This window comes from Tetrao urogallus, assembly GCF_951394365.1.
Source record: "Tetrao urogallus genome assembly, chromosome: 15".
Classification (NCBI taxonomy): Eukaryota; Metazoa; Chordata; class Aves; order Galliformes; family Phasianidae; genus Tetrao; species Tetrao urogallus.
In genome coordinates, this window is record NC_136828.1 from 2972576 (window position 1) to 2995026 (window position 22451).

The window sequence follows — 22451 nt, forward strand, 5'->3', positions numbered from 1 at the left end:
ATGGGCGAGAGCACCAGCCCCATCAGCGTTATCCTTGTGAGCTCGGGCAGCCGCGGCAACAAGCTGCTCTTCCGCTTCCCCTTCCAGCGCGGCGCCGAGCACCCCGCCGCCCAGGCCAGTAAGTGCGCGCCGGGCCCGGGGCCGCTCCGTGCCGCGGGGCCGCGATCCGGCCCGGTGCCGGCGGCCCCTCCACGGCCTCCCTCGGCTGGCGTGGCACCCCGCTGTCAGGCGCAGGGTTTGTGCTTGGATGGCCCGAGGGTCGGACCGCATCCCTGACGGTCCCCTCCTACTCGAGTTGCTCTATGAGTTCTGTCCGTTCCGCACAGCCCTGCCGTGGGTCTGCAGTGACGGATGTGGAGCCGTGCCCACGTGTGCGGCCAGCCCTGGCGTCGGTGTCCTGCGCTTTGCAGTGCGCTGCTGAAAAGCCAGAGTGGGTTTGGGAGGGCTTAGCGTGGTCAGTGCTGTGGGATTACAGCATCACGGCTTGCAAACCTAACCTGTCGCCAGGCAGCGTTACAATCAGGTTTCGGTTTCAGTGTGAGTGTGGTGCCTAGGAACATTTAACAGTTCGGGAGAACACACCAAAGTGAGCACGCGATGGGTGAGCCCTGTGTGTGATCTGAGGCTGTTAACCAGGGATGAGGTTGTTTCCCATGGGTTGTTTGCCAGCTGCCATATGTCACAGAATCACAGTCATAGAATCATCTGAATTGGGGTGGACGTTTAAAGGCCTTACGGTCCGACTCCCCCAAAATGAACAGGGACACCCACAGCTCCATCAGTGCTCAGCGTTCACCCAGCCTGACGCTGTCTCCAGGAGCAGGGCACCCACCACCTCTCTGGGCAATCTGTGCCAGTGCTTCTCCGCCCTTATTGCAAAGAACTTCCTCGCATCCAATCTGAATCTGCCCTCTTTTAGTTTGAAACCATTTTCCCTTGTCCTGTCACACTAGTCCCTGTATCTCATGTGAGTTTTAATGCCCCTTTTTAGATCGTGAGTCATCTCTCACTGAGGAAGAATTATTTTTTAACCCCATTTTGTCCTTATAAGTAAAATCCAAAAAGATTATTGCTATTTACTGTCTGCTTCCTTCCTGCCGCTCCCCAGCTTTTTGTTGGTAAAAGATTTGGGTATGTGTCACTGCAGAGGGGTCTTCTGGAACATCACTATTGTCCTGAAACATGAGCAAGAATGTGGATAATTAATGAGATGAATTTTTAATTTTCACTTCCTTGAATTGCAAAATGGCTCTGCTAACATGAATTGTTCCCTGGTACTTGGCAGGAAAGTTGTTTCTTTGAATGCCTTTGTTTTCTCTATGTCCCTTGAAAATGTAAGCTTCTTGCTCCCATTTGTTAATGTGTCTGAGTGGGAGCTGCAAAAACAAAACCAAGACCTTACTGTATGCTTCAGGAGATTGCTCCCTGAGAAAGCTGTCTTTATTCTTTGCCTCAGATAAACCACGGAGTCGATATGCGGTGAATAGCTCTGGTGATACCTCAGAGGACCAAGATGGGGACTCCAGGTAGGGAGAAAACGATTCTCCTCGTCTGACTTTAAAACTGAGGAGGAGCTGGCCTCCTTTTTTCTTACTGCTAGTTCAGTAGGCAAACACTTGTAGTGCACAGATGACCTGCAGAGGGATATTGTAATGCTGAGTTAGGAGAAAATCAGTGTTTGATAGTAAGAAATGTCTAATGCTGGTGAGTCTGCTGTATTCCAGGCAAAGTGTAGCTCGGGTCAGCTGTGCTTGTTAGAAAGTCTGTGGTACTCTTTCAGAGCCAGAAGCGTTAATCGTTTGGCTAAAATCCACTTTTCTCCACCTACCTACCTGTAACTGGCTCTCTTACACAGTTGCCTCATGTTCTTCCTTAGCTTAACAGTGATACAGAATTGCTGTGCACTGCTGAGTAACTAACTTTGTTTCCGGGGATGTAGCTGCTTGTGTATTCATGAAGTGAAACAGTGGCTCAGGAGGGCTCTGAGACTTAGAAACTGAGTTTTTCAGCTGCAGGAAATTAGAGAGTAACAAAAGCACCGAGCAGAGGTGGTGCGTTGTTCAGCATACACATACATAGACGTGGACCCTCTAACTGGTGTTGGGAGAAAATCTGAAATCTGCTGTGTTCTAAATCTGTCATTATCAGATAGGAGACAAACTTGGGCCACAGTTCAGTTGTAGACTTTTTTTTTTTGTGTGGCATGTCTTTTAATTTCAGGTATTAATGCTGGAGTAGTTGCTGCTGTTCTCTGATATAAGAATGAAGAAGTTGTCATTGCTTTTAAGCAAAAGGCAATTTAGATGCCAACCTTGCAAAATGTAAGCTGGTTCTTAAGTGTGACTAAGAATAGTTTCACTAAAATTACAGCCATCCCTGGCAGTAAGTTCATTAAGTTCGTACATTTTTCCAGGACTGGCACCTTAGGAAAACAGTATAACAGAGGTATACAGTAAAACACATCTTGCTTGAGGTCATTTGTGTCTATTACATCTTCTGGTATTTTTGAAACCTTCCATTGCAGCGTTCTGTCTTGTCTCCGTGGAACACAGTGTGGTACAGTGCAGAACTGAAGCAAGACCAAAATGTGTTTCTAAAGTTTGATATCTTTGAATGGCAGTTCAGACTGTCCACAGGACAGTGCCAGGTGTGCAGCCTGGGAGCGCTCAGTGAGTGTTTGGTGGTTGTGATAATTTGACAAATTGTGGTCAGGTGAGACCACTGCTCGTAGTCCAGTGTTTTACTGAAAGTAGTTTTAAGTATTGAATGGTTGAATGTCCTGACGTGCAGTCTGCCTTAAACAAGCAGATGGTTTTATTGTAGCAGTGTGCAGGAATCAGGGGCTGAGGGCCAGCACTCAGGTCTCTTGGGTCAGGTATTAGCTATTGAGCTTCTAGGGAGCTGAGTTCCCTCAGCACAAAATATCAGTATTGTGGCACACCACCGAATGGATGTGGGCCGTTCTGAAGCACTGAGTGAAAGAATACCAAGACAGAAATCCCCCTCTGCAGTGATGGCCTTCAGAAAAAGCAGTTGCTGTTTGTGCAGTCTTACACAGCAGTACACACACCAATCCGTCCTGCACTGTCTGCACCTGATGGTTATTGAGTTACTGGAGCTTATAAGCTCTATATTTATGTACCTGATGTTGAGGTGTTTGCCAGCACAGGTCTGTTATCAGGACGTGCCTTGGTATCATCCCCTATGGATGCAGGTACGGGGGTGGTGGGAGCAGCATCTTGTTGCTCTGAAGTACTAGTCCTGCTCACACAGCTGTGTGTCTGCACTCAGAAATTCAAAGTGTCTTTCAAAACTGCATTTGTTTCAGTTTTGTTCATGAAAAAACCTCTATCCCATATTCCCAGTGCTGTGAATGCACTGAAAAAGCTATCTTCTCTCACAGGAATGTAGAAGGGAAGCTTGCAGGTGCATTTAATGCAACAGCTAAATATCCTTCTCTTCAGCAGTACCTGCTAGTAGAAGAAATTACCAATGCTCTTTATAAGTACTGATAAGTCACATTAGGCAAGAAGAAGTTTATCTTTTCACTAGACTTAATGACATAGATAGAAATAATATTCCAGCACTAGGTACACAAGTGCACCTTCCATCAGGAAGCTATAAAGTCTCTTCAGGGCTGTGCACAGCAGGTGGCTCAGATATGCATGAGACAGGTGGAGGTGTAACAGAGTTGGGACTGTGCAGAAGAACAGATCCTGGGAGTGAGCAGAGGCAGAGGGGCAATGGCTGGGGAGAGAGGGAGATACCTGTGGCTTGTAGTCATTGTGAGTGGACAAGGAAAAGAAGGAGCTTAAATATTATATGCCATAAAACCAGTGTTGTCAGTGAGCCAGTGGGATTCTGGCTGAGAAGCAGTATGATTTTTTTCCCCTGGGCTCCAGGTTATTTTATGTTTCTATTGAAGGCAGGGGAGTGACCAGGTTTGTGAGAGCCCCTCCTGTCTCCCCATAGCAGTTCTGTCCTGGTGCAGCACAGAGCTGCAGCAGCGCTCTCCTTGGAGCAGCAGTCCTCAGATTCATCAGCATGAAGTCCCATCCACGTGCTGCTGGTTTCGATTATCTGATTGGAGCTGTCCCACGTGAAAGTCATTTGTAAATCACTGTGTTATTTCTGGAAGGCTGCTTCAAAGAATGGTTGGCAAAAAGATGCCTTTAAATCACCACGTATCGGTAGTAGCTATGGATGTTTTTTGGCAGCATGAATCGGGGTTTTGGAGAGGGCAGATGCTAAGCTGAGCGGATGGTGTGTGGCAAGTTTGATAATGTTCTCATGTTTAGTAACAAAGGCTATTTCAGATCTATCTAGTCACTGCAATAGTTTGTATGAAGGTTGGACCCATCCTGCTTTATACTGGATGACTGCCTTCAATTCACTGTCAATCTAGGATCAAATATGTCCTAGAGAACATTCAATACCACTTTTTTTCTAAGCTGTAAGAAGCCAGAGTGGTTACTTTTGAGCCGATCTCTTGTGGAGCAGTTGAGTTGTAAGTATTTCTTTATGGCTCCAGAAAATTACATCAGTTTAGGTGCCGTAATTCTCCATTTCCATCTTTGCATGCGTAACTGGATTTCTTGAATCCTTCAGACATGAATTTCCTGCTGTTCATTATGCTTTCTGTTACTTAAAGAGAATTGCAGCCTGTTCATGAAGTCCTACCTCCAAGTGACTGGTGTGTATTGGCAATATGATTTCTGTTCCGCAGAGTTGTAACTGTAGGTCTTTTGAATATAGATCTTTTATTCCTCTCAAAAACAAGTTGAGCAGCACAAGTGGTTGAGGTGTGTTGGGGGTGGCCATGCAACAGAGAGGTGCTCAGAACAATCTGTCACTGCTGAAACGAATGACCTGTCAGTGACTCTCCATGCTGGCCTCTTCTCATACTTCCCTAATTTACTGTCTTCAAAAAGATCCTTCAGATTTGAGTGCTATCCCAATAATATACACCCTTCAGAGCTATTGGAGATGCTCGCTATTCTCTTTTTTTCTCCCAAAAATGCGAAGTTGTGCATTAGCTCTGTTGAAGCCAGAAGATAAAGCTTTGTTAAATTGGTTTTAAATGTCTTTGTTTTGGTGGTTTTTTTGAGGGGATACAGTAGCACAAATTCTAATGCAGATGCACATAAAGAAGCCTGTTGCACCGGACGTTGCATTTTTCAGTAGCATAACTGACTTAACCAAAGAGATGTAGTAAGCTTTGCAGCATTGATGTCATCAATTGGCTAAATACTTTCGTTACAGAAACCCAAGCTACTGAAACAAAGGATGTTCCTTTCTAACAAACAGTCGTTCTCCTGTGGTAATGTTTCTATATCCTCTGTCCCCCTTTCACTGGAACCTCAGTGTTCTCCTTGTTATTTGTTCTGAAAGCTTTCCTTTCTGTAAGCCTCTTCCTTTCCGGTCACCCATCCATCCCTTTCTGTAATATCACCCTCTTTGTATAGTTTGTCCTCTAGGGTTGTTCTACCTTCTCAACATGACCAGTGGAAATCAGCTCTCTCCTGCATTAAATAATTGTTGGAGGTTTCCATCTGATCTCCCCTTTTCTACAGTGGGCAGCGTGAAGCTTTTAAAGCCTTTTAAACCACTGGTGAAGCTCTAGGAAACAAACCGACTTTTGGAGTCTGCTCTAACTCAGAGTGGAACCTCTGCTGTTATTCTGTTATTGTTTATGTGTTTGTTTGTCTGTTTTAAGGTAAGCGTGAGTTTAATGAGTGCAGTTCCGTAAGTGCAGCAGGTTGTGGGAACACATTGCCATAGCACTGCTGAGAGAATTGAAATGCCACCAAGCTCAGCCTGCACCACATCCCAGCACCTCACCTACCATTAACTTGTGCCTCTTCTCAATACTTACCGTTTTCTTTACAGGAGTTTAACTCTTAATAGATCCCCCTGGTTTTTAACATTCTCTTTTTCTCTTTTTCTTTTTGTATTTTATGTACCTGCGTCGTTTATTTTGTTTATGTTTTTGTTTGTGTTTATGGCCATGTTCCCATTTCAGAGACCAATGTCCTCTAACCGATGAACAATTGGTTTCAGGGTAAGACCAAATGTTCTCAACAACCACCTCTGTCTAGAATGGCTTTCTTTTCTCACCATCCTGTCAATGTGCTTTGTTTCTGGTTTCTATTTTACACCAAATGATGAGGCAATTATGTGCTAAATCACAGTGTCTGTAGGAAACTATTGCTAACAGTTAATGCTAGGATAATTACAGAGGTCCTACTAACACTTCTGTGCTTTCTGCAGGGCAATCAGAATGAGTGTGTACTGTCCCTAATGTGAATCCTCCAAGAGTGCAAAAGAATAGCCTTAGCTTTGTAGTTATTCCAGCAAGGAGCCCTGAAGCAAATTGCCTTCTGACAAGCAGTGACCGAAAAGTACAGATGAGTGACTGAACTATTTATAATCTCACAGTAATTATGCAGAGCTCGTTGCAGAGCTGTTTTTGAGCAGCTGCTCCTTCCTGGTGCCCTTCTAAGCTGAACTGACAAGTGCATTATAGCCCTTCCTGAACGTGCAGAGGGAAAAGGGCTTGTCTCTGCCAAGGGCCCAAAAGTATTAAAATACATTTCTAGTCCTTGTGTAGCATAAAGATGGTCACCTAGATAGTCAGCTCTCCCCCTACCCTACCTCCAATACAAATTCTTTGTAATTTGAAAATTATAAAGAATTTTTGGATTTCTGTGGCACCTTAAAAGTGGTTATCCACCCCTGGGGAAACACTGAAGTTCTGTTTGAGATCCTTTCCCCCTCTTGTCTGCATGCTAAGGCAAAGGCGCTGTTGTTTCAGCTGTGTCAGTTCCAGAGGAGGTGCTGGTGGCAGCAGGCAGCCTGCATTGGCTGCTTTATTGTCTGAGATCAAGTGATGGCAGTGACATATCTGCTGTCCCTCAATCTCCCTGTCATCCAGAGGCCTGAGAAATGAATAAATCACATGCAGTGGTTTTGGGGGGTGACAGGTAGGATCAAACAACCAAACCAATGCATCCAGGCTGTCAGACCAGGGGAACATGTCTGGAGTCCAGGTTGCTCTGGAGGTGCCATCAGGTGGAACCCCTGCAAGCCATCCAGAGGGTTGTACATATCCTGAGCATGTCACCTGGCTGCTGTTGGAGCATTCTCCCAGAAGGAGGTTCCAGCCAGCAAGAAGGTAGGAAAAGGTTTACAAAATTAACCTTTCAATCTGCTGCTCCCTACCGAGCCAAATGCAAAGTCATGCTGATGGTGAATGTCAGTGTCATGAGCTCTCCTGTGGAAATGCTGAAGTTTTTGGCACCACAGTTCTGCATGAAAGCAACTGTTGCTGTAATTCCATGTTGAAGTTAAATCTTAACAGTGGTGTAAGTCATCACAATGAAGTTTGGTTTTCCAGCTCCCAAGATGTCCTTTGCTGAGGGAAGGAAGTGACTCATTTCTTACCAGCAAGCAGGCACTTCCCAGTTTGCCCTCCTGCTTCCACTTAACAAAGCAGACGGTCAGTTTGATCTCTTGCTTTACAGTCTGCCTGGCTCCACGAAGAGCCTGTTGACTGACACAGCTGAGCAGGACAGAAGGAACAGGGGAAGCTCACTGCTGTCTTGGTGACTTTCTTTCCTATTTCAAATGTGATCACCAGGGACTGCCAAGCCAGGCCCAGTCTGAAGAAGCATTACCTTCTCTTTACAAACTCCATGTGTTATTCAACCCACCCCAGTGCTGTGGCTGAGGGGCATTGGCTCAGTGCCCCAGCAGCCTGTGGCCAGTCTCCCCTTGTCTCTGCTAGCCCTCAGCAGTGCTGGGCATCCTGTTTGGAGCAGAGCGGCCAGAGCTTTGGAAGTTTGTATGGAGCTGCCCCTTCCACTAGCCAGCCATGGTTGGGATGACTTTATTGTGCAAGCATCAGAGGCTTTCACATCTCAAAGGGCCCTGTGTTATCCTACACCTTCAGTGTATGTAGGTCTAGTGAAGAAATAGCCCCTGAATCGTATGCAGGTGGATGCACACAAAAGACTTGTGTGTATATTTGTCCCTGTAATGCACTGTAACTCACTCAGAGAAAACCAGGAATGTGGTACATTGACTGCTTCTGTGGGCACTGAGGGCCTGCTTGTGGCCGGGAGATAAGGTGGCTGTGGAACACACCCGTGTCTGCCCTTTTCTCTGAGTGATACTGTGTTATCTGGGGTACCTGCGTGGTGGAGGGGGTGGTCAGACAGGGGAACACATCGTGAATGTAAATAAAGAAACTGAAATAAATATTGCCATGATTAAAATAGCTGGTCTCTTCAGAAGCTGGCTCGATATCCATTTGGTAAAATGGGAGTCTCAGAGAAATCGGACAAGGAAAGAACATTGCTAATATCAAACCTCTCACTGCTCCCATCCTGCAATCATGAGCTGCCCCTGGCAGCTCACTGAGGTCCCCTTTCCTAGGGATTTGAGCTCTGCTGTCTCAGGGGATGCCCTGAGGAAAAGGAGCATTTTGAAAGACCGGGCCAATATTGTAAAGTCATCAGAAAGTGGCTGCAGAATCCTTCCCTGTCACACTGCAGTTCTGACCCAGTTTTGCACCTGTGGATGTATTTCATTTGGCAGACTCCTTGTAGATACTTGCCTTCCTATTTTGTGGCTGTGTTCTTCCCACCACAATTCTGAAGCAGCGCAGTCCCACTGCAGCGAGGTGGGCACCAATGAGGACTCACTGCCCTGACTTTGTCTTGGTTCAGTGCAGCACATGAGCCTGGGTGATGCCATGCAGCTCTCAGAAGGGTGCTGCTGGGCGTTTGGCTGCAGCCTGAGATCTGCTAAGTGAAGTAACTTTCATGAGGTTAGATTTGAATAGGAGGGACAAGCGTAGAATATTTATTTCTCTTATTTGAATCAGCTCTGTCTTGCCTTCCCCTCTGTCACAGTGGGTGGCTTAAAGGTCTTTGTGGTGCTTGAGTGACAGGCTGTTTTGGTATGTAGTTGCTTAGTAAGTTAATTAACCTGCAGCTAAATCCAGGCAATGGCTAACTCAAGCTGTTTTTTATATTTAAACAAACTGCATCTAATCTTTCCAATGTATTTTGCTGAGCATGTACTTAAATAAGCATGACCCTGCAGCCTTTGTCTTGAATGCTTCCTGTTTGATAATTGCGATGATCTGAGAGATATAATTAAGGGATTCTTAATTTTCCATAATTGGGGTTTGCAGGTACAGTAATTTGGACACAATTTACAATATTAAAAAAACTCACAAATTAAATGAATCTGCTTGGAGGAACATTCAAGTGGTGTGCTTGTTGAAAACTGTAGTAACTTCTCTTTCTGCTCTTCAAGGTTTTCAGATGTCATCCTGGCAACAATTTTGGCTACAAAGTCAGATATGTGTGGCAAAAAATTTGAACTGAAGATTGATAATGTTCGCTTTGTTGGCCACCCTACGTTGCTTCAGCATGCCCTTGGGCAGGTATGGTAAGAGAGCTGCTTGCAGGCATGCTTTTTTTTCCAGTTGTGTATCTTAGTTAGGGGACTTAAAATTCAGAACGGATATGTTTTCTTTTGATCCTGTTTCTTCCTGATTTCTGATTCTTCACAGTGCTTGGAGCTGTCTGTATGTATTTCCAGGTAACCACAGCGAGTGGCAAACTGAGGAAGCTGTGTCAGTGGTTCCCAGAAAAGCCCATCTGGTTACTTAAGAAAAGCAGTGTGGATAAAGAGAAGTAGTAATAAACAGTCCACCCCAAAATCCATGTTTCTTATGATGCCAGTTGTTGCATGGTAGGGTTTTTGCACCTCCAATTAGCATGGCAGTAAGAAAAAAACAACCGAACAAAACAAAACGCTCACAGATGTTAGAAAGAGGTCTAAAGTTTTCTCATGGACAAATTTAGGCTGCTGTTTGTATTGAGACCTTGATCTGTGGCCTGTGTTTTATCCAATTGGAATGAAAGCAATTGCCACCCAGCTTATGGAAAAGGCCCTGCTTAACTCTAGGAAAGAATTTGCGTGGTTCTATATAGAAAATAATCCCTTTCCCATTCTTTCGTCCTGACAGACCGTGAAAATGAAGTAGGCCTGGTAATTTCTGAATACAACACTAATCTGTATCACTGAACTGCTTTCATCTCATTTTTCATCAAATTTACAAAACTGTTTGGTTTTTCAGGCAAAGATCTGCTTGCCAATTCTGTCATCCTTTCTATCTATAATTAGAGGTGCAAACAGATTGTTGGCAACTGCTGCTTGATATTTAGAGGATCGGATTGCTGTAGGACTACTTTCATCCAAGTAAGAAGCTGGCATCAAGCATCAAAAGCTGCTGGTGTTCCACTTCCGAAACTCATTCGTGAGCCTACAGGAAATGTGACTGAATATCACCGAGGCTCAACCCTCAAATGTTTAAGATGCTTTGGAAGACAAAATTCAAGTGCCCCCAAGCTGTGCAAGTACTTCAGAAAGCCTAGTCTGTGCTTAGAACAACAGTGCCCACTTACCCTAGGGCACCGAAAGTGCTGGTGGGAGAAAGCTAGTGGGTCAGGTGTTGGGAAGCTGAAGCAGGTTTGCAGGGTAATTCGTGTTTTGCCATTCATGGTTCTAGCTCAGACACATACAGCAAATAGCAACAGAGAGACAAGGTGTTACCTTGTGTTGTTGTCAAAGAAACTCCCATCTCAGTGTGTATGAGGCTTTGTGAAATGATGGAGGAAAGGACTAAGGAAGGGAGGAGAGAAGAGGGGGATGCTCTGGACTTTTTGCATTGCTGTCTGGGCAATCCCACACAGGCAGCACCCTCTCGAGATGGGACACAGAGGTGTGGATCTGACTGCTGTGGTCAGGGTCTGTCACCAACCCCACAGGAGGCGAGAAATGAACCAGGCCCAGGGCCTGGAGCCAGGAGCAAAGGGAGATGGAGCTGGAGGCAGGGCTGGAGGACGGGGCTGCTGTGTACTTGGTGGGGTCCATCCAGGAAACAAGCTACCCACAGCACAGCTCCAATCCTTGGACAATCCCTTGGACAGGGATCGAAGGTCCCAGACTGAGCCTTAGCATGGCTCCTGGGCCATAGGCTGAAGTGGGGACCCAAGTGGTGCTGGTCAACGATGCTGAGACCTTTTGGTGCCCTCGGGGCTCTGACAGCAATGGCCTGCTCTCTCACAGTACTAGATTCATTTGTTTTGCCTATGTTGTCCGAAAGGCACAGCTTTCTAAATGTGGTGTGGTGAATCTGAATGAAAGTGAAAAGTCCTATTTGCAGTTGTTCGCCACATGTTACACATTCTCTCTGCTTTGTAGCCACTTTTATTGTAATTGCATGAAATTTCTCTTCATTTTCAGTTTGTCTAAATGAAATTGCATCTGGGTAAATAAACAACATGACAGAGTGCAGGAAACACCTTCTTGTTGCTTCTAGTAGAATCTTTTTCTTGGGCGTGTTCTTATCACCCTAGCAGGCACTTTCTAGTTTCCAGAATGTTCTGAACGTGGCAGCCATCTTTGCTGCTTCACTTGGGATAAATCAGGGACCCTTTGGCAATTAGGAAGATGCTAGATTGTTTCTTTCTTTTCCCATGGTGCAGAAGCAGTGGCTGGAGAAACCTGACAGTCTCTGGTTTGAATTCCTTTGGTGTTCATACCACAGTCAGTTACTGCACAGGACAGCTCAGCAAATTCTTCCTCAGATGAGATTCAGAAACTACAAAAGCACCAGTATTTAATTATAGGTGTCAGACTGCCTTTTATGTAGCGATGTTCTGAATTCTTCAAATTCTTTCACCATTTTCTATTCCATTTTAGTATTTGATTCTTTTTTTCTTGCACAAGAGGTGAGGTGAAAATTAGCTCAATTCCAGCTGATGTTAATTGTGCTGGTTTCTTTGATTTTAAAGAAGAATCAGACCCTGCTCATAAATGCTTCTAAATCTTTACTGAAGTTCACAAGACATCCTAGAACCTGTAGCTTGAGAACAAATGGACACAGCAATTTGATTTGGAATTGGGGCAGTTCTAGAGCATAGTAGTTCGGGTGAAAGCAGTAGCTTTAATCATGATGCAGTCCAAATGGGGGCTTTGGGGGATTTTTAGAAAGAGAGAAATAGATGTGGATGGGGCTGAGAAATTTTCTGTGCTAACAGTATATGACAGTTGTGCTGAGGAAAGTTGCTGGGTAGGTCCCCAATGGTACTAAGATGCAATACAGGACACCTGTAAGACTGCTGCACACTCCTATTGCTCTGACCAAAATGCTTTATCAGCTTCTTGGAAAATGTAGAACAACTGTGACACTTCAAAAAATAACATGGTTTTATTTTTTGCAAGTCATTTCTGATGTTCTAATTCAATTTGTCTGTCCTCTCAGCAAACTGTTACTTGACTGATTTAGGCTTTTCTTTTCTTATTTTTTCTTTTTTTTTTTTTCTCTCTTATTTCTCCCTTCATTACCGGTTCCAAAGCACACAAGCCTATGGAATTCTTCTTTTTCAGGTATCCAAAACAGATCCTTCACCAAAGAGGGAGATGCCCACTATGATCCTCTTCAATGTCGTGTTTGCCCTAAGGGTAAGGACTGTCCCTTGTCACTGGGGAGTGGGATGCACCTCAGCTGTGTAACAGAGTGCAGCAGGCTCGTGTTCCAGTGGTCTCTTTTGAAATATTTGGTGTCTGATTTCACTTGGAGATTTTCACTTCAAACAACAAAAATAAACAGTATAGAACATCACACTGAGAAGTGGGAAACTTTTTCAGCCTGGTGCTCTATATAGCTCAAGCACAGTTATTGTCTTCAGGACATACTGTAGAGCTGTTTTTTTCTTTGTTTTATTTTAAATAGCCATAGGGTAGAGGCTTGCAAGATATCACTTTGCAAATTATATGTGACCTCTGTTGCAAATCTTGCTCGTGTCTTGTCATTTGTGATTTGTGAAATGGTGACCTGCTGTGATTTTTCTAACAGTGCCATTGAATCCTGTCCAAGCTAGCTGTGTGGAAAGGCAGCCTGTGTCTTCCTGTGCTGTGTGCCAGATGCTGTTCTCTGTTTTCCTTCTGCCCAGAATAAGCCCAGATCCATTGTAGTGCACTAGCATTTTGCTGGGCCTTTGTGGCTCCGTGCAACTTTGACCTTGGTGTCCAATTCTGCTCCAGAATCAGAGCAGCAGCACACACAGACGGTGGCACTTGTGGGCAGCCTTGTGAGTGACGGCCTTGCCATGGCTTTGGTTGGCTGAAGCTTGCTCAGTGCAGAGCCATTAGAAATCTGCTCTGTGCACTCTAGAGCCATCACACCTTACTGGAAAGGTTTACTAGCTTGGATTCAGACCTGGATGGGGGGCAGCTCCATGTGCTATGCGGTGCTCTGGGTTCTGGGAAGGTGTATCGCTTGGGCCAGGAGTTATGTGGGCTGGATCAGAAGGAATGGGTTTGAGTCCTTAGACCTGTTTTGCCAGTTGGCTTTTTTTTTTTCCATTATGTGGAGCATTCTAATTCAGTGCTCCCCTGAATAACAGACAATTGAGTCTATGGAAATAATAAATTAGGCACTTGACTTTGTCAAACGATGTGAATTATGTAGTTGCATCCTCTCCCCCCCCTCCCCTTTTTCCCTCTTTCTTCTCATAGTGCTTTGAGTGAGGCCATGTTCCTGGGGTAATGGTCTTGCAGTTTCACCTAAAACTGGTCTGTGGATGAAGGTGCTCTTGATTTGATGCCTGAAGACTTTTCTTGGCAGTCCTTGTGTGTTTGGACAAAAGCTGTTCCTTTTTATAACCCTGATGCTTTTCTTGAAATGATATGTCAGAACAACCCTGTTTTGTGCCCATAGTCATGCTGTGTGATGCACTGTGCTGTTGCCTCCAGGCCTCTTTTACAATTCAGTGGGAGGTGTTTGGAAGCTGCCACTTCTTAGGCATGAGATCTCTGTAAAAGAAGGAACATGCCAGGGAGCAGCTGGCTGTAGCATTCTGATTGAAGTGAAGGAACGTGTGAGGAATAAATGAATTTTAATGCTAAACAAAAAGCTGGAGAAGTTATGTTTTCCTTTTTTCTCCTCAGATCTAATCTATTGATAAGAAGTTAGGATCCGTGTCAAGAGATCCTGATTTGGCTAATTTGATAGCATAAAACTATAGAAATTTCATTATGTTCATGCATTGTTTGATTTCTGAGCTCTGGCTCTTTGCAGCCCACATATTACATCCGTGGAGCCATCATACTATTTTTGTGCCTTGTATACGTGTGAAGGAACATTTTTTAAATGAGAGCTGGAATAACTGTCTTTCTAGAGATGGTTGATTTTGGCTTGACCACGACTTTGGATACAGTGTCATGATTTAAAAGCCTCCAATTACCTGGCTGTGAAGTACTTGTAGTACTTTTCTTACCGCTGGCTTTCCAGTGGTGACTAACATATGCATACCCACAGTCCAAGTGGCTTTTCCTCAGTGAAAGAGCAAGGCTTCACAAGTGACAGTTATGCCAGCAAGTTATGCCAGTCTGAATCAAGCAAGAAGTTGTTCCTCAAGTTCTGCTGAGGATCCAGTGTTGTGCCGTGGGATATTGTTAGGTTAGGAGGTGCTAAGTTTGAATAGAAGCTGATTTTGTATTTCACACGCTGACAGACATTGGCTTCAAAAGTCTTGATCTTCTAGTAAAGCATCCTGCTTTGACTGTAAGTAGGTAACTGGACATGCAGACACTTTTGCACGTTGAGGAAGCAGGAGTGCTGCAAACAATGCTGCTTCACTCACAGCATTGCCAGGGCTTGGTGAGGTGTTTATTTAGAATCTGGTTTAGTGATTCTAGGGAAAACTTGCTTTTTTGTTGGCAGAGTGAGGATACTGATGTAGTTTAATGCGGCAGTGAATGGTATTTGCCAAATAAGACACTCATACTTCGTAGAGAACTGTCAAGTTTTTGGAAAGTGCTGTGCGTAAAGCAAGTGGAAATTTGTGCACTGCAAAGTGTGGGTGGAGGTATTCTGAGATAAAGAGGAGAGTCCATCTGCAGCAGGCAGACAGCAGGCAAAGTCCCAAAAGCTATAATCAGCACCCGTCCTGCTGTGTTAAGCTTCAGGGCTACAACGTGTCGTGACTCAGCAACAACAGCAGAATTCAGAAGTGTTGACTCATGGTTTGCTAGTTTACGTGCCAAGTTATCACTTGCTAGAACTGTAAATTCCTCTGAATATCTTAACAAACATGAGGCAGCTGTGTGCTGTGCACTCCCTGACTAGAGCCACCAAGTCCCCCCTTGTCAGCTGTCCTTATGTGATAGATTTTTCCAGCACAAAGGGGACTGGCACAAATGTAGTGTTTGTAACGAGCCGTATTCGTGAAACGCTTTGGAATGTAAACCCACATTCATTCTGGTTCGGATCAAAGTGTTGATCATGCGTTGGTGCTTCTAATAAAATTAGCATTTGTCTTGTGAGGATGTAAGAGAATCGCAGTATAAACAGTGTTGAAGGCACTGCTGTCCCTGCGCTCCCAGTGAGCTGAATGTCATGATGTTTAGGACAAGGGGGGAGGGTTTTAAACTATGGGAGATTTAGATTGGATGTCGGGGGGAAACTGTTCACCAAGAGAGTGGTGAAGTGCTGGAACAGGCTGCCCAGAGGGGCCCTGGAGATAGCCCTGGAGGTGTTCAGGCCAGGTTGAGTGGGGCCCTGGGCAGCCTGTTCTAGCACATGGTCTAGAGGTTAGCAGACCTGCCTGTGGCGCAGGGATTGAAACTTGATCATCCTTGAGGTCCCTTTCCAACCCATTCTGTGATTCTATGTTGTTCCTCCTTTTCAAACAACTTGATATTTTCTTCCCGGATGTGTACAATTGAGTTCTTTGCTTTCTCTGATAGCAAAAGGCCCAGAAACAACTGGAAAAAATAAAACAGCTTTGAGTCACATACTCCAAGCGCTGCGTTAATTTCTTGTGTAAGGAAAAGCTTAGAAATCCCTCATCCTGCTCTTCCTTACCTGTGGATATCTCTGACAGCTTTTTTGCTCTTGGAGAAAATTCCTTTTTTCCGCCTGTTGCCAAAGGCTGACGGTGGTATCTGCTGAAGATGATTACTTTGATTGCTTCTGATTACTTACCCATCACTTTAGTTCCATAAATGTGATTGTGGCTGACTTTCTGTGTTGCCTGCAGGCCAATGCAGATCCATCAGTGATAAACTGCCTACACAACCTTTCCCGCCGGATCGCCATCGTCCTGCAGCACGAGGAGCGCCGCTGCCAATACCTGACCAGGGAGGCCAAACTCATCTTAGCTATTCAGGATGAAGTGTCTGCCATGTCAGAAAGTGAGTACTGAGCTTAGATTGGACAGGAATATGTTTGTCAGGAGTACTTTTTCAGAAAAGTGCTGATGGAGCCTTTTGTGGCTGGGATCAGGACGTGCTCGTTTTGGTGCTCCTTAGCATTCTGACAGCTTTTGATTGCATTTTGCCTCATCCAAGATCACAATTCCTGTGCAGAGATGTCAGCTTTAAAAGTGAAGTAGTTTGGCTGCTTTCTCTGCTATCTTAGTTCAGAGCAATCACTGGAGAGTGTGCACTGAATGTTTGAATTTGCCTGTCAGACTGAGATGGAAGAACTCGTGTGGTGCAGCTTCGTTCAACCTAGAGCAAGCCTGGCACGTGCTAATGCTGTGTCCCAAGTCACCAGACGTCTTGTGTAAAAATTTTACCTGTTTACATGGCCAACAAATTGTGTTACAGCATTTTTATTGACCATGCTTTATAGCAATTAACTAAAATAATAAGCACAGTCAGGGTGAACTGACTGCCCCGTCTGATGCACCGTCTTGCTGCAAGTGTTGAAAACTAGAGCTAGTATGTATAAAACCAAAACCATTTAATATCATTGCTTGTCAAGTTCACAAATATGTGTGTTTAACTGAGTTGAGCATCAGAAGAAGCTGACATTAATTCACTTTATTATCTTGACACTTAACTTGGATTATCATAAAAGCTTTGAAATAGAAGTGTAAATCAAGAAGGTAGGGATTCTGTGCCTATGGTGCAGATTTGTGCCTAGAGGGAGAAGAGGAAATTCTCTCTACTTTGAAGTTAGTTATTTGCTTTCTTGTTTTGAAATGTTCCATAGCTACAGAAGGGCCACAGTCACCTTTTCATCACATCCTGCCCAAGTGCAAACTGGCCAGAGATCTCAAAGAGACATATGACAGGTAAGTAGCATTTTCTTCGTAGCTTGTAGCACACTGCTTCTCACTGAAACCTCCTGGCCCTGTTCCTTGGGCAGTTATCCATCTCCTCATGTTGCTGATTCACTGAAATCTGTTTTCAGACCAGGTAGAATGATGTGAAGGCTTGCTGTCAGGTGAAATGGTTACAGAATTGCTCTCCTAATCATCACCATGGTGTCTCTTTGGGTATTTTATGTTTCTTAACAGTTGGTGGTCTGTTGCAGCTGTAAGAATTATTTTCCTCTTCAGAATAGAGGCACGTAATGACAAACAAATTGTAGAATTGGAAAGTGTCAAATTATGAATATCTTATCTCTGTAGAAGTGCTCAAAACCAACAGGTAAGGGAAAAACGCTACATCAGGCACTGATGGCAGTGCCAGATACTGCCTTGCCTGCATTTGTCTACACTGTGCATGTCTAGACATAGAATTTGGATTAGACTGTGAGACTTTCAGCAGAATGGAAAGTACAACATGCTGCTTCTTGACTGGATTAAAGGCTCTGGCGAGGATTTCAAAGAAGTGTGGATTAAAGGTTGGATTTCAGCAGGAGCTGGGCACCTAGCTCCTCCAGCGTCCTCCTCCAGCAGCATGTCAGTGCTGACTCCTCATGCTGAGCAGACAGTTTCATTCAGGAAATGCACCTGGGGAAATAAGGACAGAGAACAGAAGGGTTTGGTGGGCAGAGAGATGTGCCCCTTGATGTGGGTGTTTGTCTGGGCTGAGGCAAACTGCTGTTGAGTTCCTTCTTTGACTTCAGAGCACTGCATTATCTCAGAGCAACTCTTCCCTGGGATGCAGTTTCCCTTATACAGAGGGAAGACACTGAGAACCTAAATAATTAAATGATAATAAAGCTTTTAGTAAGATGTTTTTACACTGTGTTCAAGAACTCTGACTTTCAGCATGTTTGTTTACTGTTCAGTGCAACTCTCCCAACATTTGTACTAAATGTTAGCATAGGGCACTCTTTGTGTAGCCTGTTGTTCTTACCTGAAATTTTTCACCTACTTCTTACTTTGTTCTGTTCCTCTCAGGCTGTGTGCTGGTGACTAGGCAATTCCTTATCTCGTTTCCAAACATTTTAGTGACACAGTGACATCTTGTGGCACGTAGCTGTGACTGTAGGAGCACACAGGCCCAAGCTCGTGGGGTGTATTACTGCTGCCCTTCCACAAAACGAGGAGCAGGGCAAAGCGTGCATTGGTGCTGGCTCCCAGAGGTAATATAAAGCAATCTCTCTCATGTAGGCAGTGTGGGAGGGAGAGAGAGGATGTGCAGCATATTTTGTCTCTGCTTTTCACAGCATTGTCATGAGCAAACCTAAGAAATAAGCTGTTAGTAAAAGTAAAAAATGACTTTGCATTTGAGTGCAAAGCTCTGTTTGAGAGCAGTCAGCGGTGTTGCTGGATGGTGTTCTTGGAATTCCAGACAAAGGGCCACTTGAATTACCCCAGTTGCTCCAGAAATGCTGCCTAGCCCTTGCTTTCCTGTAGATGGTGCTGAGGTAATTCAGGCAAGATCCAACACATCTCTTAGTAAGGTGGTTTATGCAGAACCACGAGTGTGTGAATCTTTTTGTAATTCAGCATGTCCTTTGCATTTGGAATGAAACATCCATAGTTTGTAAGGCAGCAAGCAATTCCAGGTCATCTGAACTGTAGCACTACTGCTGTAGGAACCGAGTGTTATTAAAGTGGGAATTTAGAGGTAGTCAGCATGTCTTCCTGGGACCTTTTGACTCTTAAGGGCTAAAACCAGAATGTTTCTCTTCAGTCAGTTCAGAAAACTGATTTGGGGATCTTTTTTCATTTTCCTCCTCCCATACTCCAGCACTGTAATAGAGCAAGGAGCAATGGCTCCAGACCAACAGTTGCCATTGCTAGCACCTCCAGTGACCTCTTCTATAGTGTGAGCCTCTTTCAGGCCAGTGTTCATTTTAAGGAATAAAGACTGCTTTCACTAAGTTTATCTACAGGTGCAGATAATTTAGTTGGTTAGCTGATGATAGCTAACTGCTCATCTGGTTTTAGCAAATTTCTACTAGCTTTATATCAGAAAAAAAGTGAAAAGGGAGGATTGGCTTTTTTTGTTTTATTTCTTTGTTCTTAATACACAAAGTGCCTTCATACATTTTTAGCTAGTGGGATTAGAACTGCTCAGTGGATCTAGTCCATCCTACCTTGAGAAGGGGAATAATAAATTATGATATGGGGATGTATATGGATGTATGTAAGATAGGAATGAGCTGCAGTTAGTTGACCAAAGGACAGTGAGTGCATCCTTTACACCAAAGCATAAAACCATTTCAGAGCTCCAAACAGTCACAACTTCTAGCAAAAACAAACTCAGATGTGAGTTTACTGCAACTAGCAGGTGTTATTAAATTCTGATATAAATGGGATAAACATAAAATACTCTCTGTGTCTGTAGGAAGTCATAAATGTGAGGTGAAATATTCTGTTGGGAGTTGTGCAGAGAAGGCTGGAATCATGCAGAATACTGGGAAACTTTGGATTCCCACTTTGGGGCGGTGGCTTCCAGCCGCTGTTCTGGGCAGAGCATAAGAATAGGGCAAAGGAGCATCCAATATTCCCCAGCTTCCTGCAGCTGGCAGCTCTGGAGGTGCTTTCTGTATATTCCAGAGCCTTCAGCTGATCTCACTTCCCGAATTCAGCCCTCTCTCCCGCGAGCCAAAGTAAATATTTAATGACCGCAGCATCCTCTGATAAGGGGCTCCATGGCTGCTCTGGTTCTTTCTGTTTCTTTCTGAACTTTGCTCCTCCTGGTCTCATTAGCCATCTCCCAGGGCTTGCTGTTACTGCTGAATGCTGGTAAACTGCTGGATAAAACAGCAGATGAAGTTCAGGAGGGACAGATGTACAGTAATGCACGTGAGGCAAACAGCCTTCAGGTATTTATGGCACTGCTGGGATCCCCTGAGGCTCCTCCAGCAGAGCAGCCCCAGCTCTCAGGACTCAACCCCAGTCTCCTTGCTGTGACTGTATTTCGTGCTTCACAAATCCTTGCATATACTGTGGTGTAACTGCTTGCCTGTGACTGGCCGGGTGCAGTCCCATCCGTTGTTGCTGGGGGTCACTGCTTATTCTCAGCCAGATTATTAGAGTTAAATTGTTTTCTGCTCAAGGGGGGGAGAACTGGAGGAGAAACCATTATAGAAAGCTATAATGAGGGCTTGGGATTGAATGCAAATGTGGAAAAATGAAATTAAATTCGAGATCAGAACTCAAAATCTGTTTTTCTCCTTGTCTTTAATTTTAAACTATTGTTGTATAATGCACTGCAGACAAAATTATGCTGTGGAGAGGGTAATTATATAATTAAAGCTTCTGAAATCGTGCACATGGGCCAGAGGATGAAAGGAGCCAACTGCACTTTTTTCTGTTTTCTGAACATTCGACTTCGCTGTGAAAATATCCCTGCAAGTGCTTCATGCTGTCGCTGTTTGGTCGCCCACTTTAACAGCCCCGTTTGCTTTCATGTCCTCTCCTAATCACTCATGGATTTTTTGTCACGTTTTCTCTTGTGAGTGCTTGGTGTGAATGGGTGAATTCTGCTTCAGGTTGCTCTTTCTGTGCATGTATTTAAGATAATCCATCTTTCCCTGTCAGCTATGTACATCTGGTGGGATAAGCAGTGCTAATGGACTTGCAGCATTTAATGCAAGAGAAAGGGAAGTGTTTGCCCAAGCTTTGCCTCAGGGCCTGGAGCTCTGAGCAGGTGGGAGATGGCAGCACCAGGAGAGCAGGCTCATCTCTTCAGTGCATTCTTAAGAAGAGGAAGACATGTGCAGTGCTTATTCTTTTTGCACCTTGACAAATAAATACCTCTCAGCGCTCGGTGCAGGATTTGAGAACAAAACCACGGCCACTGCTTTGCAGAGCATTGTCTACAGTGAGGTTTTACCTCATGAAAGGGCAGGATGGGATCATATTGATGCTCTCACACTGGTGTGCATTGGTGGCCGGTTCTGCTAGCAGCATGAGCTGCTGATGCTTTTGTTTCAAAGCTGAATTTCCATCTCTCTTTGAGCTCTATCTACAACCAGATGAGGTTAAAAAGGAGCATGTTAGTTTGTGTCTGGAAGCTGAGCAGTAGGTAGAAGTGTTTAAGCCACCTCATAGGGAGTGTCCAGGACGTGTATTCACACTGCCTGTTCCTGGAGTGTTTTGTGCAGAGAAGAAATTCTCATGTTTTCTTGACACAGAAGTCCTATTGCTAATCTCAACACAATTTTGCTTCAAATTTAGACGGGAATTTTCAGAGTGCAAACTTCAAAATATTGTCTTGTTTAGAAAAAAAACAAACATCTTTTACAACAAACTCTAAAACCAGAGGATGTTTGGAAGGGGCCAGATGATCCTTTCTGTCTGAGAACACGGCCTGTTAAGTTCTACATGTATGACAGACCTACATGCACACTCCTTGTGACTGATCCCAGGCTGTGTGTCCTTAGGGGCTGGTGCTGGGCTGGCTGGCCTTGCTTCTCAGGATGAGGTGTGAGTTCATACAGTTTTCCCTGAGCTCTGATACACATCTCAGAGGACAGCAGCCTGGAGGCACGCTGAGCAGCTCTCCAGCACAAAGTTGGCTGTTGTTTAGGATTGATTTGCAAGTTCGTGTTTGTTCCTCACTCCCCACAGAAGGAATGATGCTCAGCTTTGCCTCCTCTCCCTTGCTCAGTGCTCTACCAAAGCTGACCCCAGGCATGTTCTCATGTTGGCAGGCTGGGAGCATTATAAAGATTTGTAAGATGTTGCTAGCTTAGTGGCTTGTTCTCTTCCCCACCTGTGCTCATTTTCCAATAGCTGTAGGTACCTATCTGGGTGTGCTTCATTTCTTGCTTAGATTCAGAGACTCCTGTTTCCATTCCTCTGAAGTGCTTCTGACTCAATTCCATTCATCACTGAAGTATCTGGAAGTGTCACAACCCAAAGTGAGCCCTGTGTGTGTGTGTTCTAGTGTAAGGGTCTCACATAGACCTTCAAGAAACTGTTCTCTCATGAGATACTGCTGCAGTGTTAATAGCAGGGGCAGCTGCAGATCAGTGGGAAGAAGGTTGCCCCAAAGCCTCATAGGGTGCAGTGCTCTGCGACTACAAGGCAGGGGAGGCCTCACAGCTAGAAGCCAGCTTGGCCTCAGCCAGCCTGGAGGTGGACACTCACTCCTTTCTTGTCCTGATGTGACTCATGTGCAGAAGTGAATCTGGACCACTATTTTCATTTGCAATACGCTATAAATGCTGT

The 22451-nt window shown here is 44.7% G+C and overlaps 1 protein-coding gene across 4 annotated transcripts in view; it reads left to right on the forward strand.

Annotated features, from left to right (window-relative positions):
- Window positions 1-22451, forward strand: part of NPRL3 (NPR3 like, GATOR1 complex subunit) — a gene marked incomplete at both ends in the record, with an annotated part of 38842 nt that continues 16391 nt past the window's right edge. The window contains 7 exons of one of the 4 annotated variants that reach the window (XM_079542943.1): window positions 1-118; window positions 1457-1526; window positions 6023-6061; window positions 9325-9454; window positions 12469-12543; window positions 16125-16278; window positions 17024-17165. In XM_079542943.1, coding sequence (XP_079399069.1) covers window positions 1-118; window positions 1457-1526; window positions 6023-6061; window positions 9325-9454; window positions 12469-12543; window positions 16125-16278; window positions 17024-17165 — 728 coding nt within the window. Of the gene's footprint in view, window positions 175-1434; window positions 1527-6022; window positions 6062-9324; window positions 9455-12468; window positions 12544-16124; window positions 16279-17023; window positions 17166-22451 lie in introns of all 4 variants that reach the window. The other 3 variants (XM_079542945.1, XM_079542944.1, XM_079542946.1) reach the window with 3 other exon arrangements.